We start from the raw sequence: 22,756 nt of genomic DNA on the forward strand, positions 1-22,756 counted from the left end.
TTACGGTGTACCAAAGTGCTTTACAAGTGCCGGAGTTATTTTGTTACAGTTGGCAGCTATGAATCTGAGCGAGTGGCCATGACTCGTGGAGTCCCCCAGGGGTCAATTCTTGGACCTCTTCTGTTTAACTTGTATATGCTCCCTTTGGGTCAGATATTGCAGAACTTTAACATCAATTATCACAGTTATGCAGACGATACACAACTTTATGTTCTCTGTCCCCGGAAATAAATTTGATTTGATTTGATTTGAAATCAAAATCATATCAAATTTATTTGTATAGCACATTTTATGAACAAAACAATTCAAAGTGCTTCACATAAAATAAAAGCCTTGCAGCAGTGAGTGGAAGAAGCATTAAAAATACATAAAAGAATATAAAGAGAAACAAATAAAAGAATTTAAATGAATTTAAAAACAAGCAACAGTCAAGATAAGTTCAAAGATATCGTGCAGATTTCATGCATAGACACATGAGAACAGAAATGTTTTTAACCTGGATTTAAAAATGTCTCCATTTGGTGAAAGTTTGATCTCCACTGGCAGTTTGTTCCACTTGTTACAGCAGGTAATAAATAAAGAGAAGAATAAGTAAAAACAAATAAAAACAATAAAAGAACAGTGAAAGGAATAAAGCACAACAAAATAGATTAAGATAAAATAAGATAAAAGGGTCATCATACTACTGGGTATTAAAAGCAATCCTAAATAAGTAGGTTTTAGATTAAAAGTAAAGAGTTGCACCTGTTGAAAATAGTTTTTCAAGAATAAAAGATTCATAAATTAAAGCAAAGCGTTGAAAATAGGCCACACGGTGGGTTTAAAGTGGGAAATATTTTGCAGCTTCAACACCTGAAGATTATACCTCACATCTCCAAATAATTATTCACTGATTTTTGGCCCCCAGAGGCTCTGGGCCAGAGCGCAAAAGAAACCCCCTTTAATATTTTCTGATCTTTTTTTTAAACTGCAAAAGGAGCTGTTTCCAGCAGGAACAGAGTTAACTGTTAACATTTCCCTCAAGACTTATTAAATTCATGAAGACACCTTAGTCTGGGATGTGGGATGTATGACATCCCATATTATTTATATGAAAAAGCCACAACTGAAGCCAACCAGGCGACGGCTGTAAAAGGCCGGCCGGTTACTCACGGAAGCATCTGAGGCTCCTCGGAGGTACGGGCGTTGTTCAGGTGGAAGATCACGAAGTTCTTGAGCTGCTCGTCTTTCTCGTGCAACAGTTTGGTCACGATGTCGCTGAGGAGGCTTCGGTCCGGGTTCTTCATCAGAGCCAGATAAGCTGCCAAGCGTTTCTGAACGGGGTTCTGGGGGTCCTGGTACAGCTCCATGAGGGCTCTCCTGATCTGTGAGGATCAAAACGTCAGACATTTTCACTCATTTCACATTTCAGCAGCTAGTTTTTCAGCACATCGCATGCTTTGTAGGGCTGAACGATATATCGTTATCGTATCAATATCTAGATATTAACATTCAAGATATTAATACAGCAAATTCAACGATATCAACAATATATTTCCCCGCATGTGCAGCTCAGGCAGAGGTGTGAGCAGAATGGCATGTGTGGGGGGGCAGTTAGCTCATCTGGGGGGGCAGAAAACAATACCTGAAAAAAAATCGGTGGAAAAACACTACTACAAATTCAAGCATAATAATGATAATAACAATAACAATAACAATAATAATAATAATAATAATAATAATAATAATAATAATAATAATTCAATTCGGTAATGAAAATATGGTCACATTAGCATAAATCATGACCGTCAATTTTGTTAACAGTGTGGAATTTTTTTCTGAAGTTTCTTTTGTTGTTTGTTTTGGACGTTTTTTTTTTGTTTGTCTGTTTTTTGTAAAGAAATGTAGAACTTGTATGATGCATGCAACCAACAGCAAACTATCAATAAAATCAAAGGTATACAACATATGATTACCACAGGAGGGCTAGAACAGAAACATAGCCCATTGTAGTCATTAGGATATTAGTATATTAGGTTTTTAGACCAGGACTTTAGGATGCAATAGCTTTTGTTCAACATGCTCCACATTCTCCATTGAGGGTTTAAATTCAGGTAGATATTTGGGGCAATACATCCAGCCAACTCCAGCTTTTTATTACCTTCATTAAGTCTAGATTTCAGATCATTATATACAACAAAAACATCCGAAAATGTTAAGGTTACGGAGGAGGGGGGGTATGCTTTGCAGATATATGCTTTTTTATAATCACCACCTGCATTTATTCTATCAATACAAGACATAAACAGAGATAATAAATTGTGGCCTTTTTTCTGGCCAGTTTTTTTGGATGGACAGGGCATTTCTCAGGGGGGCAGTGCCCCCCCGTAGCCACGCCCCTGTCGTATTAATATTGAGATATGAAATTTTGTCCATATAGTTCAGCCCTAGTTCAGCTTTGTTCATCATGTGTGATGTGGGCATACGTCCTCATCGATGTCCATGAGTCTGAGGGCCTGGATAGCTGCCTTTTGGTTCTGTAACGGTATGTCTGCTTTCCTGGCGCACTGCAGGAGGGAGGAAACGAGGCCGGGACTGACGTCCTGCATGGCTTTACCCATGACACCAACAACCTGGAGATGAGGAACAACTCAACTCAACTCTTTTTATAAAGCCCTTTAAAACAAAGCGCTGTACATGAATAACAACACAAAATATGGGGCATAAAACAAAAAAACTATGTAAAAACAATAAAACAATAACAGAAACAGAGTCTCATGCTGGGTTAAAAGCCAGGGAATAAAAATGGGTTTTAAGACGAGTTTTAAAAAATTAAAAACAACATTAATCTGGAGGGCTGAAAGCTGAAGACGCATTCCCAGGCATGAGTGGAAACATCTGAGTTTAAAAACTGAATGATGGGGTTTTCTTTACCCGCAGCACGAGGAAGGACGCCTCCTTAGGATCTGTAGGGGAGTCGGGGTTAATCTGTTGGTCGGGTTCCTCTGAGCAGTTGTTTAAAAGCTCCTCCATGAACTTTGACACGTCTGTGACCTCCGGAGTCGCTTCTCCTTCATGGAACCTGTCGACGAGAGACCGGAGATGCCATCAGATGCTGAGATTTAAGCACTTTAAGCACTTCTTCCCTGGGAAGGACACTGGTAAACGAACACAGGAAAAGGTCATTTCACAGAGCTGTTTTTCAACGGTTAACACGGACCATGGCAGAAGGGAGGAGGGGGGCTGAAACCTGATTCCCAAACAGCTGACTTATGTTCGAGTCCAAGCTTTAAACGACTGGTTTTCGCTTCCTTTTTACCTTTTTGGTGTCAGAAACACTTAAAATTAGAAAAACATAGACGGTATAAAAGAAAAACTACACCGACAGTGAAAAAAATCAGGCAGTTATCAGGCCCCTCTCTGTGGAACCAGCTGCCGGTTTGGGAGGCAGAGCCTTCAGTTATCAGGCCCCTCTCTGTGGAACCAGCTGCCAGTTTGGGAGGCAGAGCCTTCAGTTATCAGGCCCCTCTCTACCTTTAAGATCAGGCTTAAAACTTGCCTTTCTGATAAAGCTTATAGTTAGGGATGGCTCAGGTGACCCTGAAACATCCCACAGTTAAGCTGCTATAGGCCCAGCCTGCTGGGGGAGCTCCCATGATGCATCCCTGGCCTGGTGTTACGGTGCTTGTTGTCCCCCCTTTTCTGTCCTCTCAGCCCCCAGCTGGTCCAGACAGATGGCCGCCCTTCCTGGTTCTGATGGAGGTTTCTTCCTGTTAAAAGGGAGTTTTTTCCTCCCACAGTCGCCTCGTGCACGCTCAGGACGGGATATTGGATCAGAGAGAAGTTTGGATTCAATCTGTTGGTTTTTTAGGAAACTAGGAAACTTTTTTTTAAATAGTTTCTGTATGAATTGGACTAATTTAGCAATTAAATGAATTGGATGGTAACTGGTTTGAATTGGGCTGTATATGTGAAGTACCCTGAGCACCTCTGCATGAATAAAGTCCTCTGAACAAGTATCATGACTAAGAACAGGTTGTTTGTCTCAGTTAAGCTAATTTAAAAAACTGCATTTGAGGGTTTTCCCTGTTTTAGTGACTCAGACTCCTTTACTCACTTCTTGACGGTGTTTGCCAGAGCGTACATGATGGCTTTGCTCTGTTTGTACTGAGCCATGCTGAGCATGTCTCGGACACGTGCAGCATCAGGGTTGGCCTGCAGACTCAGCCCGTAGACCAGCGCGTCCACCTCCAGCTCCACCCCATCGATGGTCCAAATGATCTGCATGATGGCGCTGGTGCACTCTGAGGTGCCACACTGGAACAGAGCCTGGAGGGTGAGCCAGCTCGACACGCCGCCCATCTCAGCCACCGCCTGGCTGAGGGTCTCGTTCCTCAGGACCCGCATGCCGGACACGAGCTTGTGGAAGAGGCCGGTCCTCGCCCGGCCCTGGTCCGTACCCGCCAGAGCTGCAAGCTCCTGCAGGGTGCTCAGAACCGCCTCCTTTGTCTGGACAGGAGCTTTATCTTCAGGGTCTTCAAAGTGGAGAGGCTTGGCCTGGCTGCGGTCCACATCTGCATGCACACGTTTCACATTAAAGGGATAGTTCGCCTCTTTTGACATAAAGCTGTATAACATCCCATATCAGCAACATCATTTCTGAACATCTTCTTACCCCCTGCTGCGTCCTGTGAGCAGAGTTCCAGCCTCGTTTTGGTGTTGATGAAGGTAGTCCGGCTAGTTGGCTGGGGTTTAAAAAATAAAGCGTTTTGCTTCTCAAAACAATATGCGTTCAACAGAGTAATACATTTGCATCACAAAATGGTTCTCCAGGAAAAAGTCAGACCTCACAATCGCTTGGCCCTATTTTCTCTCCCTTCGTATCACTGCCTGCTGCCGACAGCCGCGCCTGTTACGGTGTTTGCTGCTCGGTCTGCACTTCGGTCTGCACGGTCTGCACAGCACATGAACAAAAAAGAAGGAAAGGAAAGGAAAGAAACAAAAGGAAGGGAAACGAAAGGAAACAAAGGAAACAAAAGGAAGGGAAGGAAAGGAAACAAAAGGAAAGGAAAGAAAAGAAAGGAAAGCAAAGGAAAGGAAACAAAAGGAAAGGAAAGTCGCCTGCCGACAGCCGCGCCTGAAAATAGGGCCAAGAGATTGTGAGGTCTGACTTTTTCCTGGAGAACGATTTTGTGATGCAAATGTATTACTCTCTTGAACGCATATTGTTTTGAGAAGCAAGACGCTTTATTTTTTAAACCCCAGCCAACTAGCCGGACTACCTTCATCAACACCAAAACGAGGCTGGAACTCTGCTCACAGGACGCAGCAGGGGGTAAGAAGATGTTCAGAAATGATGTTGCTGATATGGGATGTCATACAGCTTCATGTCAAAAGAGGCGAACTATCCCTTTAATGTGGCTTTTCTTCATGAGAGATATTAACATGTTTATTAGTCGGGTGCTAAAATGATCACTTACCAAATACCCTGTCATTGATCCTTTTCATGCTCTGAAAGCTGAGGTCCTGGGTCACCACAGAAGATATTCCGTTCTCTCTGTGAGGCAGATTGAAAGATGAGGCTCAGCACCGCACAATATCAAACACGGGCAGTAAATGTGCTCTGAGATTAGGATTCACCTGTAGGAGAAGGGCAGGTAGGTGTGTCTTTCTGTGCATGAGGCTGTGGTGATGTGTCTTCCTTTGTTATCGAACTGGTAGCTGCAGCTCTGGGTGCTGGTGATGAGTTTGGACATGGGCTTATGCTGCAAACAACCAGCCAGGATAAACACGTCTCAATTTAAAGGAAGCTTGCATTCAGTTTCAATCATCCGAAACCTGAACATTAGTTAAAATTAGTTCAAATCAAATCAAATTTATTTGTAGCACATTTCATGTACAAAACAGTTCAAAGTGCTTTACATAAAATAAAAGCATTGCAGCAGGGAGTGGCAGAAGCATTAAAATACATAAAAGAATATAAAGGGAAACAAATAAAATCATTTAAATTCATTTAAAAACATGCAAAAGTTCAAAGATATCGTGCAGATTTCATGCATAGACACATGAGAAAAGAAATGTTTTTAAGCTGGATTTAAAAATGTCTCCATTTGGTGAAAGTTTAATCTCCACTGGCAGTTTGTTCCACTTGTTTGCAGCATAACAGCTAAATGCTGCTTCTCCATGAAAGAGGTTCAAGGATTCTGTTAAAGTGAAAATCACCAACTAAAACTACTTTTTCAGGGTTTGAAATCGCAGCTTCAGAAAACCAGTGAAAGATGTGGATGGAGTGGCCAATGATTGGTTTGGATCATGTGTTTCGGCTTTAGTAAAACCTCCAAATTAAACCGTGAAAAGACCTAAAAAAAAACAAAACACGGGAACGTGGTGCCCACCAGTTTCTGCAGCAGAGCCAGCGGGCTGTTGGTCAGCTCCCTGCCGTGGAACTGGTCACACTGGGACAGATCTCGGGATAGCGTCACGTCCGTGGGGATATCCTGCCGAGCATTCACCACATATTGTGTTGAACACTGGCCGTGCACTGTGCTCTGAAAGGAAAATGAATATCAAGATTATCTACTCCGATCCTCACGTGTCCATCCGGTTTAACTCGTCTGCTCTGAGAGGATACGAACCACGAGGCTCTTCTGTTCGTCCTCCTTAACTGGCGCCAACAGGGCGGAAACGATCCCTCTCTTAATGTTCAGGATGTTCACGGGCTCGTCTGTCTCGGGGTAGAGCTGCACACGGGTTTCGTCCTCCACGGTGAACTTCAGAGGGTTCCTGGAATGATAACCAACCGATTAGTGAGGTCGTGCGGTCTTATAGCACTGGGCAAACTATCAAAGGGTGTCCAGATAACATCACTATTGAGTTTTTTTAATGAACTTAACCTAATTCTAACCAAACAGCGCCTGAACTCCAGTTGTATGTAGGACTTGAGTTCATAGAAACTACGATGACGCTGTGTTGCTCTGTTTTCATAGAAATTCACTTCTTCAAACACGTAAAAAATGTCTATACTCAGCTATTTGTTTGTTTCTGACGGTAAGAAAGTAACTAATCACTCACATTTAGGCGACTATACACGCTATGACAACAAGTGCTATGACTAATATTATAATTCTTCACTTTCCTTCCATGTTTAACGCAACGTTAGCCAGGTTTCCATTCACTCACAGCAAGAAATGTGAGTCAGACTTTCTTCCATTGATGAGTTTTAAGTGTCACCAGAGGGGGGCAGTAAAGGCTATGTTGGTACAGCAGAAGAAGTAGCTGTTCTTACAGGAAACAAAACAACAACATCTGTGGTGGACATCCACAAGAAGAAAAACAGAGGTTTTCTTTGGAACCAGCTGCCAGTTTGGGAGGCAGAGCCTTCAGTTATCAGGGCCCTCTCTACCTTTAAGATCAGGCTTAAAACTTTCCTTTCTGATAAAGCTTATAGTTAGGGATGGCTCAGGTGAGCCTGAAACATCCCATAGTTAAGCTGCTATAGGCCCCTCTTTCCTGTCCTCTCAGCCCCCAGCTGGTCGATGTGTGATTTGGTGCAACATAAATAAAACTGAATTAATTTAAATCCCCGTAATGTGCACAAAAACTTCATAAAAACAAGCAAAAACTCTCTGAAGTGACCATTAGAGCAAATTCTATTTTCATCATATCTGTGCAAAACCAGTGATGGAAAGCTGGTTTGTGCTGGTTTTTTTGACACCTGTACCATTGTTACATAGAAAGTAAGGGTTTGTTACAGTGTGTTGTTTGTTTCTGGTGAGCAGGTATCACTGCTCTGTATAAGGGAACCAAACTCATTATAAATTAGTCTCATCTTTAAAAGATTGTGCTTACAGAACAGAATAATGAGCCGTCAGAGAGAGCGTTGATGTGAGCCTAAACCTCATGCTGTTCCAGCCTGATATTCTTGGTTTCTCTCTGAACACGGGTCAAACTGTGTGAGGAATGTTTGGCACTAACTTTTCCATGCTGGCTTTGAAGGCGTCGGAGCCGGGCGCCGGCGTGTAGACCGGCTGGCCCCGCGGATCCATGACGGACACCTCGCTGAGGGCGCAGTCTGCGGTGTGCATGATGAACCTGCACATCTGGGGGACTTCGATCTCTACCTGCAGACGTGTGGGGGAGAGAGTTCAGATAAGAGCTCCCTGTTATCAGTTAAAGTGGGACATCGGAACAGCTTTTTTTACCTGACAGGAGACTTTGGGGCCATTTCGTAGGTTGGCAGTGCCCACCACTCCATTCCTGCTCTCGGTGGTATACTCGTACACATATTTCCTGCCGGACTTGAATCTGGATGCCACTGCAACAGAATAGTCTGATTAGATCTGATTCTTTATGCACAAAGCTCAAAAAACGCTCAACATTTCAGTCTGCCTGTCCAGATAAGATCCTTCACACATGGGCTGTGTTCCAAACCGCATACTTCTCCTACTACTCATACTAACTTTTTGAGTTAGTATGCGAGTTTGAGTAAGCAAGAAGTTCCCGGATGCATACTAGATTCTCCGAAATGTTGGGTATGCATCATGAGGTTACTACTCATACTCAAACTACCCAAGATGCAACGTAACGTGACGTCGCCGATCGTCATTTCCTGTCAAAACGGCAGTTTAGAGCTAGCTACAACGAGGGTAGGTTCACTTCCTGTTTTCAAAACAAAAGCACCAATTGTATGGTAATGGCTTTCCCTATGATAAAAGGCAACGGGTATTTTATTTTGTGAAAATAAACGGAAGTGCGTTGCTCACTGCGGCTAGCTTTAGTAGCGCTGAATTCGTGGGAACAAAATGGTAAATATTTTGTCAGGTTTTCAACACGTTGGGCATCTAAACGACTACTTTCTCACCTGAAAATGTTTCAAATGTTGCTAAAGTTTACAGAGTTTAGAGCTTAAGGGAAATCAGCTTCAGGCCGGCTGATTTCAGCTCGGGCAGGAGCGAAATGCATTGTGGGTAAACGCTCTGCATACTGTCTGATCGATGAGTATGTAGTATGTAGTATGTAGTATGTAGTATGCGGTTTCGAACACAGCCATATTCTCTTCTAAGCATCAGGATGAACTTTTTTCTCTTGTATAATAGGTTCACAGTCACATCTCCAGGTGGCCAGTTTGCAGCCGACCTTTGAACCCGTCTGTGGCAGCGAACCGATGCTTCAAACAGCAAAGAGAAGCTTGAATCAGCCGAATCCTTAAACTGCTCAGAGGTCCACCAGCTCCTGCTGCTATCTCCCAAAAAACAGGTCAGTTTGGCAACCAGCATTGATCTGTGCAGGTCAATGTTTCTGTTTGCACTGACAAATCACTCTCCCCCCCCCCCCCCCCCCCCACACCACTCACCACCCTGAGCACATGCTTACTCAGCTTTTTCTACGCACCCCAACCCCCTGAAAGAGACTGAGAACGCCCCCGATTCTAAAGTTTGCACCAAATAAGTAGAAAATGAGCATGAAAACAACCAAGTTACAAAAAAACAAAGATCTTGAGGTTTGTCAGGTCTGTTAAATAACATTTATATTATTTATACGTAGATTAATACTTACACAGACACGGTGTTTGCCCACTGTCGTCAGTGCTTTCCTCTGGAAAACAGAAATTAAAGACATTAAAACTGATTCAACAGACGATAAGTTCACATTATAAAGAGGCCGCTGCAGAATACTGTTAAAGTTTTAAAGCACCAACACTTAAAGCTACGTTAAGTTGCTTTAAAAACTGAATATTTTAGTTTTCATAGAATTTACGGCAACTTGTTACTGACTCGAGGAGTCCAGAGAAATTACTGTTCAAAAGTCCTGATCCAGCCCTCATTTCTTTATATATTTCCAGAAAAATGTGTTTTAATTCACTGAAACGTGTTCCAACATGAACATAAACCCAGAATCTGAGTCAGAACCAGAGTTAGTTCAGTTCTGAGCAGCTTTAAAGTGAATATCTGCTCTGAGCTCCTTTCTCCTCCAGCACAGCCTGAACCCTCTCAGACAGCTTTCTGTCCTTTCCATAAGGAGTCTTCAGGAATAGTTCTCCAGGCTTCTTGAAGGACATCCCAAAGCTCTTCTTTGGATGTGGGCTGCCTTTTGTTGCGTTCTCTGCCAACATGACCCCACACTGCTTCAGTAATGTTGAGCTCCGGGCTCTGGGGAGGATTCATCCCTCCATCAGACCTGCTGCCACTGATTTTCAGCCCACTTCTTGTGTCCTTTGGCACAGCTCAGCCTTTTCTCCCTGTTTCCCTTCCTTAAGAACGGCTTCCTGACAGCCACCCTTCCATGGAGCCCATTTCTGATGAGGCTTGGGCCAACAGCAGATGGATCAGCTGAAGGTCCAGATGCATCTCTCAGCTCCTGTGTCAGGTCTTTGCTGGATGTTTTCCTCTTTCTTAAGGACATCACTTTCAGATCCTGTTCATCTGCTGGAGATAGTTCTTTAGGCCTGACACTTCTTCTTCTGTCCTCCACTTGTCCAGTTTCCTCAAATGTTTTAAGGACACACTGCACACCATGCTGAGATATGCCAAGTTTTCAGCTAACAGCTCTTTGGGAATCACCTTGTTGCTGCAGAAATCCTGTTTTCTGTCTGTCACACTGTGTTATCTTTGCTGTTTTTCACACATGCAGCTAAAGAAATGGGAACAAATCTTAATTCCAGTCTGAAACCCACAAAGAGCTTCTAGATTATTCATTTCTGGTGGCATAAAGCAGTTTAATCATTTCATTTATATGAATTGTTCCATAATTAGTCATTAGATTATATCTTATATTCCTTTTTTAAGCTTTAAATTGAATCTTATTTACTTTTTCTTGATGTTGAATAACATATAATTCTTATTATTGTCTGTTTTTTTCTTACTTTTCTACTTTTAGACTTGATAACTTTCATTATTTTGGGATTAGGATTTTTTTTAAACTGAATTTCTTATATTAATTTGACTCTTTTGGTAACTGAAAGCAGTTTTAACGTAAATGTACAAAAAAGTTGAAACTATGAAGCTGTTTTTCACAGATGCAGCTAAAGAAATGGGAACAAATGATGTGTCTCTGTGACAGGCTGCTGGGAACAAAGTGCCTAAAGATCCAGTTTAAAATGTGGACACAACACTGGTTCATCCCTTGAGTTAGGAGCCTTTTTCCTGCCTGAATGCTTCACAGCTCAGAGTTAAGTGGTTTAACGAAGAAAAAACACATTCCTCTAAGAATGCTCAGGTACAAGGACTGGACTGAAGATGAGGGAAGAAGCAGAAAATGTGCAAAGAAAAACTCTGAAAGAGCTTCAGAAAGCTGCAGAACTGCTGATCAGGACACTTTAAATAAACTATAAAGAAATGAGGACTTCTGTACAGAACTGAATAACAAATATCTATAAAAACAGCTGCTTTGATGCTGCAGATTTAAATTCAGACTCCACAGTATTTTAGAATATCGTGCAAATATAAGATGGTGACCGGATTTCCACCTTTATATTAAGTGAGCAACAGTTGCAGCTGATCAAAGCAACAAATGATAACAGATAGTTGCTGTAAGCTTCAGTAAAAACCGTTTGGGACTCACGCGCCACTGTGTAGCTGCTGAGCAGCAGAAACAGACACAGCTTGCTGTAACCCATCTTGGGCTGAAGAACGGCGTTTCCTCTGTCCTCCTCAGCCTCCCCACTGTTGGCTAACACCATCAGACCTCTGCTCAGATCTTTTATAAAGTCCCTCTTCTCTGTTCCCGCTGAGCGGTCATGACATAACACATTTCAAAGTTCAAACTCTGACTTACTCCTGTTGGGTAAGTGGCTGAAAGGTGAGTGTTCCCGAGTGTCTCCGATCGGATGATATGGAAGGTCTCCACCAGATAATCCACATTTCAGAACCTCTGAAACAGACTGAGGAGCAGAAAGGTGTCCCCAACTCCTGGGAAATAAGAATCAGGGTGAATAAAGAGAGACGTCTGATGAGTAACTGGTTCTTTATATGGAAATATGTCAGCATCAGATCCAGGAGTGGCTGAATGGGAACGATGATGTCACTCTAAACTAAAAAAACAGCCACTAAAGCTGCATTTTACAGCTGATTTATTTAAAAAAAAAAAATTTACAACCTAATTTATCATTTTTCCATATTGAAAACATTGACATCATTAGTTTTACAGCTGATTTATTTATTTTTTTTACAACTTTATTTATCATTTTTCCATTTTGAAAATATTGACATCATTAGTTAAGCATTTCTTACAAAAGTTGTGAACCCGCCCCACCCCATCCAGGGGGCTTCACCACAAACACATCCACAAAAACACTCATGTATCAAATGTGCAAACAGAGCACCTGTCACGCCCAGAGACTCATGTTTTTAGTTTTCATGTTTAGGTTATGTTTCTTTTCAGTCCATGTTTAGTTTTCCCTTCACTTCCCTCACTCAGGCCATTAGTTCATTCCCCTCACCTGTTCATTCCGCACCAGCTGCACCCACTCACTTAATCACTCAATCCCTATTTAGTTTCCTGCCTCCCCTTTCAGTTTGCCGGATCTTTGTTGTTGTTGAGGTTGATGTTTGTTTCCACGCCATGTTGCCACGCCATATTCGGCAAAGCTAAGTATTTATTCCATGCCATGTCCTTGTTCTTTTGTTTTGGTTATAGCTTCGTTTTTCTCCGGCTCTGCCGCGTTTTATGTTGATACTTTGTTTTTTTGTTAATAAATCACCCTTTTCTTTGAAAGTCCGCATCCGTGTCCTCCCCTTCTACACCAAACCTGACAGAAAGATCCGGCCAAAAAATGGACGCGGCGGACGAGAACGCCTTTTGGAAGCTGGTGGGGAGGTTCTGGGGCTGCTTGGCACGGGACGACACCGCCTGGCAGCAATTAAACGTGGCTGAAGACCTGGTGGACTTCTTTTTAAACAAACAGGTCCTCCAGCACTTGCCGGATGTGGCAGACATCTGGGCGGAGGTCATGAGCGTGCAGCGCTCAGCAACCCAGGACATTTTTGGCTTGGAGCCACACGAGGTAACCATGCTGTACAGCTTCTCCTCAGCCACAGTCACCAGAGACTCAGCCGTTCCCGAGCTGGCCCCGGCCCCAGCCGTTCCCGAGGCTTTAGAGCCTGACCACGAGGCTTTAGAGCCTGACCACGAGGCTTTAGAGCCTGACCACGACCAAGAGGCCACAGGGCCTGACCACGAGGCTTTAGAGCCTGACCACGACCAAGAGGCCACAGGGCCTGACCACGAGGCTTTAGAGCCTGACCACGAGGCTTTAGAGCCTGACCACGAGGCTTTAGAGCCTGACCAAGAGGCCATAGGGCCTGACCAAGAGGCTTTAGAGCCTGACCACGAGGCTTTAGAGCCTGACCACGAGGCTTTAGAGCCTGACCACGAGGCTTTAGAGCCTGACCACGAGGCTTTAGAGCCTGACCACGAGGCTTTAGAGCCTGACCAAGAGGCTTTAGAGCCTGACCACGACCACGAGGCCGCAGGGCCTGACCACGAGGCCGCAGGGCCTGACCACGAGGCTTTAGAGCCTGACCAAGAGGCTTTAGAGCCTGACCATGACCACGAGGCTTTAGGGCCTGACCATGACCACGAGGCCACAGGGCCTGACCACGAGGCCACAGGGCCTGACCACGAGGCCACAGGGCCTGACCACGACCACGAGGCCACAGGGCCTGACCAAGAGGCTTTAGGGCCTGACCACGACCAAGAGGCCACAGGGCCTGACCAAGAGGCCACAGGGCCTGACCACGACCAAGAGGCCTCCGGGCCTGACCATAAGGCGGCAGAGCCCGACATGGACTCACCGGTTCGAGCCCCTCCCTCCCACCCCCAGACTTTGGGGATGTCTGGGATCCATCCCTTAAAGGGGGGGCTCCCCCCCCGTCGGAGGTCCGTCCGACCGGGGGACGGTCTTCGCCTCCTGCTGCCACGCCACGGGATGTCTGGCCGCCCGCCAGACCACCACCTCCTGCTGCCACGCCACGGGATGTCTGGCCGCCCGCCAGACCACCACCTCCTGCTGCCACGCCACGGGATGTCTGGCCGCCCGCCAGACCACCACCTCCTGCTGCCACGCCACGGGATGTCTGGCCGCCCGCCAGACCACCGCTTCCTTCTGCCACGCCACGGGATGTCTGGCCGCCCGCCAGACCACCGCTTCCTGCTGCCACGCCACGGGATGTCTGGCCGCCCGCCAGACCACCGCTTCCTGCTGCCACGTCATCGGGGGTCCGGGCGTCCGCCGGATCACCGCCTGCTGCCACGCCGACGGAAGTCTGGGCGTCCGCCAGACCACCGCCCTCTCCTGCCGCCACGCCGACGGAAGTCTGGGCGTCCGCCAGACCACCGCCGTCTCCTGTTACGCCGTCTGCGGTCTGGGCGTCCGCCAGACCACCGCCTGTTCCGGCTACGCCGTCTGCGGTCTGGGCGTCCGCCAGACCACCGCCTGTTCCGGCTACGCCGTCTGCGGTCTGGGCGTCCGCCAGACCACCGCCTGTTCCGGCTACGCCGTCTGCGGTCTGGGCGTCCGCCAGACCACCGCCTGTTCCGGCTACGCCGTCTGCGGTCTGTGCGTCCGCCAGACCACCGCCTGCTCCGGCTACGCCGTCTGCGGTCTGGGCGTCCGCCAGACCACCGCCTGCTCCGGCTACGCCGTCTGCGGTCTGGGCGTCCGCCAGACCACCGCCTGCTCCGGCTACGCCGTCTGCGGTCTGGGCGTCCGCCAGACCACCGCCTGCTCCGGCTACGCCGTCTGCGGTCTGGGCGTCCGCCAGACCACCGCCTGCTCCGGCTACGCCGTCTGCGGTCTGGGCGTCCGCCAGACCACCGCCTGCTCCGGCTACGCCGTCTGCGGTCTGGGCGTCCGCCAGACCACCGCCTGCTCCGGCTACGCCGTCTGCGGTCTGGGCGTCCGCCAGACCACCGCCTGCTCCGGCTACGCCGTCTGCGGTCTGGGCGTCCGCCAGACCACCGCCTGCTCCGGCTACGCCGTCTGCGGTCTGGGCGTCCGCCAGACCACCGCCTGCTCCGGCTACGCCGTCTGCGGTCTGGGCGTCCGCCAGACCACTGCCTCCTGCTGCCCGAAGCCGGTACCACGCCCGTTTCTGGTTCCCCGACCGGCTTCGAGCCCCTCCCTCCCACCCTTGGACTTTTTTGGGATGTCTGGGATCCACCCCTTGAGGGGGGGGCTCTGTCACGCCCAGAGACTCATGTTTTTAGTTTTCATGTTTAGGTTATGTTTCTTTTCAGTCCATGTTTAGTTTTCCCTTCACTTCCCTCACTCAGGCCATTAGTTCATTCCCCTCACCTGTTCATTCCGCACCAGCTGCACCCACTCACTTAATCACTCAATCCCTATTTAGTTTCCTGCCTCCCCTTTCAGTTTGCCGGATCTTTGTTGTTGTTGAGGTTGATGTTTGTTTCCACGCCATGTTTCCACGCCATATTCGGCAAAGCTAAGTATTTATTCCATGCCATGTCCTTGTTCTTTTGTTTTGGTTATAGCTTCGTTTTTCTCCGGCTCTGCCGCGTTTTATGTTGATACTTTGTTTTTTTGTTAATAAATCACCCTTTTCTTTGAAAGTCCGCATCCGTGTCCTCCCCTTCTACACCAAACCTGACAGCACCAAAAGAAGAAAACAAATATACACAAATACAAAAACAGACAGAGACAGAAAAGACTCAAACCAATCTATGTTGATCAATATGGTCATAACACCAACACTCTGGACATCTGGCATAAGAAAAAAGACAAAAGTCCCAACAGTGAGAATATGGGCATCGAGAAGACGAGGACGGCAGTCAAAGAGAAAGAAAGAAAAATAAATACATTAATGAATGAAAATAAGGAGTCAGGCTAAAGGCAGGCTCTTGATATGAGTTATGAACAGTGACCAGGTTCTGTCATATTTGTCAACTGATTTATTTAAACATCCCAGGAAGCATTGTGTGCAGCATGCTGAGTTATTCTGGGATCTGCTTTATTTCTTGCTGCGACAGGAGATGTTTGGCAGGAAGGATCAATGGAGCTGTTTGTTTTTCTGTCTCTCTGTTTCTGGGTCAGTACGATTACACAAACCTGGATTTCCTGAAACAACAGTCCGTGGTTGTTGTTGTCTGGTTCTCCTCTTCATGATGCTCCGACATGTTCAGCAGGAGACAGATGTGGACAGATGTGGAGCTCACACCCTCTGTGTGCATGAAGCTGCTGGAAGTCCTGAAAACTCCAGAAACCTCAAAGAAAACTCCAGAAACTCCAGAAAACTCAAAGAAACCTCAAAGAAAACTCAAAGAAACTTCAAGAAAACTCCAGAAACTCCAGGAAACTCAAAGAAAACTCAAAGAAACTCAAAGAAAACTACAGAAAACTACAGAAACCTCAGAGAAAACTCCAGAAACCTCAAAGAAACTCAAAGAAAACTCCAGAAACCTCAAAGAAAACTCCAGAAACTCCAGAAAACTCAAAGAAACCTCAAAGAAAACTCAAAGAAACTTCAAGAAAACTCCAGAAACTCAAAGAAAACTCAAAGAAACCTCAAAGAAAACTCTAAGAAACTTCAAGAAAACTCCAGAAAACTCCAGAAAACTCAAAGAAAACTCTAGAAACTCCAGAAAACTCAAAGAAACTCAAAGAAAACTACAGAAAACTCCAGAAACCTCAAAGAAACTCAAAGAAAACTCAAAGAAACTTCAAGAAAACTCCAGAAACTCCAGGAAATTCAAAGAAAACTCAAAGAAACTCAAAGAAACCTCAAAGAAAACTCTAAGAAACTTCAAGAAAACTTCAGAAAACTCCAGAAACCTCAAAGAAAACTCAAAGAAACTCAAAGAAACTCAAAGAAAACTCCAGAAAACCTCAAAGAAACCGTCGTCCTGCTGAAATAACCACTGAGCTCCCGGGAACAGACGTCCCCTGGATGTCAGCATCTGTCTCTCCAGAGCTCCAACATCCAGCTCTGCATCAGGGGCACCTTCACACAGATGAAGCCCTCCCTGCCGTGGACCCTGATGCCCCCCCACACCTCACACAGATGAAGCCCTCCCTGCCGTGGACCCTGATGCCCCCCCACACCTTCACACAGGTGAAGCCCTCCCTGCCGTGGACCCTGATGCCCCCCCACACCTTCACACAGGTGAAGCCCTCCCTGCCGTGGACCCTGATGCCCCCCCACACCTTCACACAGATGAAGCCCTCCCTGCCGTGGACCCTGATGCCCCCCCACACCTTCACACAGATGAAGCCCTCCCTGCCGTGGACCCTGATGCCCCCCCACACCTTCACACAGATGAAGCCCTCCCTGCCGTGGACCCTGATGCCCCCCCACACCTTCACACAGATGAAGCCCTCCCTGCCACGTACCCTGATGCCCCCCCACACCTTCACAGATGCTGGCTTTAAACCTTTAATCCTGACACCCTCACCTGTCAGCAGGTAACCTGCTGGTTGGAGAAGCTTCCAGAACGCTGTTCCTGTAGATTCCTTTTCTGACTTTTCTGTCTTTATTTGACTCCAGAACAACTTTTACTGAGTGTTGCTGCAGCAGATTCTACGTTTGGTTCTGTTCATGATTAATCTAGTCAGTGAATGCACTGAAAAATCATTCATTTTCACTCACATCTGTTTAAAAAAAGATGGTATGAATCAAGAAATAATATATTTAAATGTTTGTGGCATTTCAGACAACCCGGCAACTTTTCTGGAAAAGAGGTTTGGAGTTGTTTTATTTACAAAGTAAAGTTAAAAACGATAGTTTGAAGCTACGTCGGAGGGAAATCTGCAACAAAAAAACTTGGATTAAAACCAGCTTTGAAGGTATTTTGGCAGGTTGACATAAAGATACTGACTGGTGAAAGGTGTGGCCTCACCTGGCAGTAATGTCTGAACAAACAGACAAATAAAACAGAATATTTACAACAATTAGAATCACTTTCAGGCTCTTCCAGCTGTCTCTGTGTCTCAGATTGTGTCGATGATTCCCACATCATAGTAGAGACTGTTTACAGATGGTAACGCCCAAGGCCGGATTAACCATATGGGCAATTGGGGCAATTGCCCATATGGCCCTCGACCTTGAAGGGGCCCAGGGCAGTGAGGGCACAAGCAAAATATCTGATTATCTCTGGCTTATATGTTAAACTGTCCGCCCCTGGCTTGATTGACAAGGACAACTTGATTGTCCTTGTCTTGTCTGTGGACTACGGAAGCCCAGAGCGGACGTGGTACGTATAAACTTGGAAGTATGGAATGTTGAGCGTTTGTGAAAATGCACAAAGCAAATCCAGCTGGTGTGACGAGCATTTCGTTTTTTCGAGATATTTATCTCGTTATCTCGAGAAAACGATAACGGCACCTCTCGTGCAACATTCGGTAACCATGGAGACGGCCTGGTCCCCTCAGCCGGTCAGTGATGAAGTCGACGACATCATCAGGATCACTGAGGTGTAAACGCCTGCTGAGCTGCAGTCGAGCTGGCCGTCTGCTTAAAGGACAAACAAACTGCGAACACATAAAACACATAAAACACATATAAACAGGGGCGGACTGGGGAGAAAAAGTAGCCTCGAAAACCATCGGTAAATTAAATCGTTATCTCGAGAAAACCATAAAAAAAAAGTTTACACGTACCGCGGCCGCTCTGGGCTTCCGTAGAGGACTTCCTCTGTGACGTCTCTATCACTTCAATACGTCTGTGTTGGGAATAGGTGTTATTAAGTAAATATCGGATGCTTTGAAAGTAGTTACTTATTCATTTTTTTTTGTGAAAATGGAGGACACTTCCTTCCCTCTCTGTGTAGTGGGCCAATTTATCCAGATTAGACTGATGCTGATGTGTTTTGTTTTCATAACATCTGTGAGTGAGTGGCCTTGACAAGAGGACATAGTGGTGCATTTGTAGTTTTATGAGCATTTGCAGATCTTTACATCAAAATGCACTTGATGACAGTTAGTTATTGAAGAATTGAGTATATTTACTGTATATTACTGTCATTTTTCTGTGTTTTACCAGATTATGGTGATCCTGGGGCCCTTGAATATTGTTGCCCAGGGTACAGCCAAGTGTTAATCTGGTCCTGGTAACGCCCATTATGTCGGATGCAGTCACAGTCAGCCGCTCAAACCTTTTAGATAGATAGATAGATAGATACTTTATTGATCCCAAAGGAAATTCAAACATCCAGTCGCAGACATAATAAAGCAGTAAAAATGTTTATACAATTATAAACACTTTAAAAACAATCTAAGAATTTAAAAAACAGTTTAGAAATATAAAGTGACCAGTGAAATTCAGAAGTGCCATCATTGAGAGCTGTTGTACAGCCTTTATTTGATGCATGTGGGAAAAGTTTTTCCAGCCAAAGTCTAAAGCTATAAAGCTGCTTTAGTTTGCCCTAATTAAAAGTTTCAGTGTTTATTCCCAGAATTCTGGGGCAGCAGGGGTTAAAGGACAGCCTGTCACAGAGAAGTCGATACGATTAGGAACACAGCTTCTTAGGTTTGGACCGCAGGTTTAAGGTAAATAAACATTAAAGCAACTCACTGGAGGATCTTTCTGCTTCCAGAAGACTGTAGTTTAGGGTTAATTCAGCTTAATATTTGGACCCATAAGCTTTAATTCAAAACTCTGAATAAGACAAAATTAGTGTTTTTTGGTCAAAGAGAAAAATGTGTGAAATAGTCGGACCCCGTCCCGTTGTTCTTTTTAGAGGTAAAACTGAACCGACGGGCCCAGAAAAGCTTGATGATGATTGAAAAGCACAAAAATGATCAACAGTGCGAGAAAATAATGACGAAAAGAATCATAATAACATTTTAAAAGAATATTTAATAGATAAATAAATACACTGTGAAGTAAATCCTGGAACTATTAAAGAAATTAGGTAAATGTCTGATAAGATAAAATAAGATCAGATAAGATAAAATAAGACTAACTTTATTGATCCCACAGTGGGGAAAGTTCACTGTTAAAGCAGCTCAAAGAGACGGGGGTATAAGGGCAGTTTAGATATTTTATATTATATCTACAATGTAATTGTACAAAAACAAAAGAAGAAAGAAGACGAGAGACGAACGTTATTCGAGGGGACAGTGAGGAAAGGTTTAGGAGTTACAGCTCTTCAGTGTCCAGAATGAACTTTTTCAGGAACTCAAAAGTATTTGGACAATCAGTTGAAAAGTTTTTTAAAAAACACATAAACACTTATGTACAAATATTCTGCAGGTCAGTCTTTGGAGAGCGTTCTCCTCGGGTAAGACGATATAATGATGCTAAAAAAAAAAGCATGTGACCTCTGGTGGTTAGAAGAGTCAAAAGGTTCAGTTCAGTTTTATTAATAAAGCACCAAATCACATCAGATATCAAATGCATTGTAATCCTATCAAATCCAATTCATTAAATTCCAAATCTTTAAAAAAAAGTTAAGGAAACCAACAGATTGGATCCAAACTTTGGTCTGATCCAATCCTTTTTTTTTTGTTTTTAACGTTTTTTCATTTTAGAGAATGAGCATTGATCAAAGTTATTCAACATACATATATTTCTTATTTTCTTCCCCCCACCCCACCATGCTGCCTATACAAAAAAGAAAAAGCTGAATAATAAAAATAAACATAGTGAGTGAAAAGTACAAATGTTACAGACATGAAAACATACAAGATTAAAATAATAAAAAAGACAATAATGATACAAAATGAAAATAATAAAAAATAAAATAAAGAAAAAGTGGATATTCAGGACAGTTCCAGTAGGCTATTTGCTTTCTTTAATTGTCTCTCTGATCCAATCCTAGACTAGTCCAAAACTAGACTGTGGAAAAATAAAACAAGTAATACTGTGACAAAAAACAAAGGACTTGGCGTGGCGTGGCGTGGCGTGGCGTGGCGTGGCGTGGCGTGGCGTGGCGTGGCGTGGCGTGGCGTGGCGTGGCGTGGCGTGGCGTGGCGTGGCGTGGAAATGGTGAAACCTGGAAACTAAATACTGAACAGTAAATGAGTGCAGCTGAGAAACGATGGACAGGTGAAGTGAATGAACTAATGAGCAGAACATGGGGACTGAGGGAAAAACAATGGCAAAACTAAAACATGGCAACACTTAACTAAACATGAAGTTAAAAACTAAGAGATGAAATAAACTAAGACATGATAAAACACAAAAGAAATGAAAACACGGGGAAAACCCCATGGACATGACAAACGGTTGTTATATTCGAGGATCAAACTTATGTTCCAGTCGTTGAAGGTGCTGCACACGATCACAAACCATCAACCAACATCATGTCTGAGCTCTGAAGAGTAGGGTTCAACATAAAGAGCTCCGACTCCTGAACTCTTCATCCAGTTTAGATCTTAGAGCTGCACCTTTGCACATGAACCTGATTCTTTACTGGAGCTGACAAATAAAGATGGATGCCATCCGGAGCGATGCTTTTAATCCGCCTCCCAACCACTGAGTTCATCTAGAATTACAGAAATAATCTTTTCAGTTTGTTAAAAGTTATTCTTCATTCTGACTGTGTTCCTCTTCTGTCCTGCGGATTCTCACTTTTACTGTGAACGTATGTCATATTTCATTACATAACGGTTAACCTGATAAACTCCTGTGAGAAGGTTTACTGAGTGCATGAAAAATAGGTTAACATGTCTGCTCTGAAGCCAAAGTCCCCGACTCCAGTGTAATGTACAGAAAGGACAGTATACCGAGGTGATAAGGGTCTGTTTAAAGTCCAGAAACACTTCTACTAATACCCCTGCAGCTCGTTATGTAATCAGCATTAATCATCATTAACTAACACGTACGTCTGGCTTAGAGTCAGAAACGCTGAGAGAGAATTGGTGCATTTTACAGATAAATAAATACAGATCACAGAGAAAGTCAATATTTTGGTTTGTGGAATTCCCTAAAACGTGTTCAAACATGAACATAAACCCAGAATCTGAGTCAGAACCAGAGTTAGTTCAGTTCTGAGCTCCTTTATTCTTTTGTCCTCCACTTGTCCAGTTTCCTCAAATGTTTTAAGGACACACTGCACACCATGCTGAGATATGCCAAGTTTTCAGCTAACAGCTCTTTGGGAATCACCTTGTTGCTGCAGAAATCCTGTTTTCTGTCTGTCACACTGTGTTATCTTTGCTGTTTATCACACATGCAGCTAAAGAAATGGGAACAAATCTTAATTCCAGTCTAAAACCCACAAAGAGCTTCTAGATTATTCATTTCTGGTGGCATAAAACAGTTTAATCATTACATTTATATTAATTGTTCCATAATTAGTCATTAGATTATATCTTATATTCCTTTTTTAAGCTTTAAATTGAATCTTATTTACTTTTTCTTGATGTTGAATAACATATAATTCTTATTATTGTCTGTTTTTCTCCTACTTTTCTACTTTTAGACGTGATAACAGTCATTTTTTGGGGATTAGGATTTTTTTTAAACTGAATTTCTTATATTAATTTGACTCTTTTGGTAACTGAAAGCAGTTTCAGAAAGCTGGAGAACTGTTAAAATATGACAGAAAGTCTGGCTGCTTGGAGGGAAACAGACAGAAATAGGGGCTGGATATCGTCTGTTTTCACAACTTTAGATCAAATATAAGTAATTTAAACTGCTTATAAAACTCATTATAACTGCTTTATAGCACAGAGGTTGTCTTTATGTAAGAATATAATACTAATTCTAGGCTATATGTATAGGATCGTGATTAATATGGTTCACAGCTTTTGATCGTTTAGCCTACAAAGATACGAGTTTCAGTGGGATTTTATTTTGTAGGGTAACCGGAAGTAGGAGGC

General features: G+C 44.2%; 1 protein-coding gene across 1 annotated transcript in view; it reads right to left on the reverse strand.

The window, feature by feature from the left end:
* apoba (apolipoprotein Ba) overlaps positions 1-11,593 on the reverse strand; it is a 36,372-nt gene extending 24,779 nt beyond the window's left edge. The window contains exons 1-12 of the mRNA XM_075447960.1: positions 11,539-11,593; positions 9,535-9,573; positions 8,181-8,293; positions 7,954-8,099; positions 6,615-6,762; positions 6,375-6,527; positions 5,620-5,744; positions 5,460-5,536; positions 4,097-4,553; positions 2,914-3,061; positions 2,466-2,612; positions 1,153-1,364 (exon numbers count right to left, since the gene is read on the reverse strand). Coding sequence (XP_075304075.1) covers positions 1,153-1,364; positions 2,466-2,612; positions 2,914-3,061; positions 4,097-4,553; positions 5,460-5,536; positions 5,620-5,744; positions 6,375-6,527; positions 6,615-6,762; positions 7,954-8,099; positions 8,181-8,293; positions 9,535-9,573; positions 11,539-11,593 — 1,820 coding nt within the window. The remainder of the gene's footprint in view (positions 1-1,152; positions 1,365-2,465; positions 2,613-2,913; positions 3,062-4,096; positions 4,554-5,459; positions 5,537-5,619; positions 5,745-6,374; positions 6,528-6,614; positions 6,763-7,953; positions 8,100-8,180; positions 8,294-9,534; positions 9,574-11,538) is intronic.
* Between the last annotated feature and the right edge of the window lie 11,163 nt (positions 11,594-22,756).

The sequence above is a fragment of the Odontesthes bonariensis genome, chromosome 17 (assembly GCF_027942865.1).
Source record: "Odontesthes bonariensis isolate fOdoBon6 chromosome 17, fOdoBon6.hap1, whole genome shotgun sequence".
Taxonomy (NCBI): Eukaryota; Metazoa; Chordata; class Actinopteri; order Atheriniformes; family Atherinopsidae; genus Odontesthes; species Odontesthes bonariensis.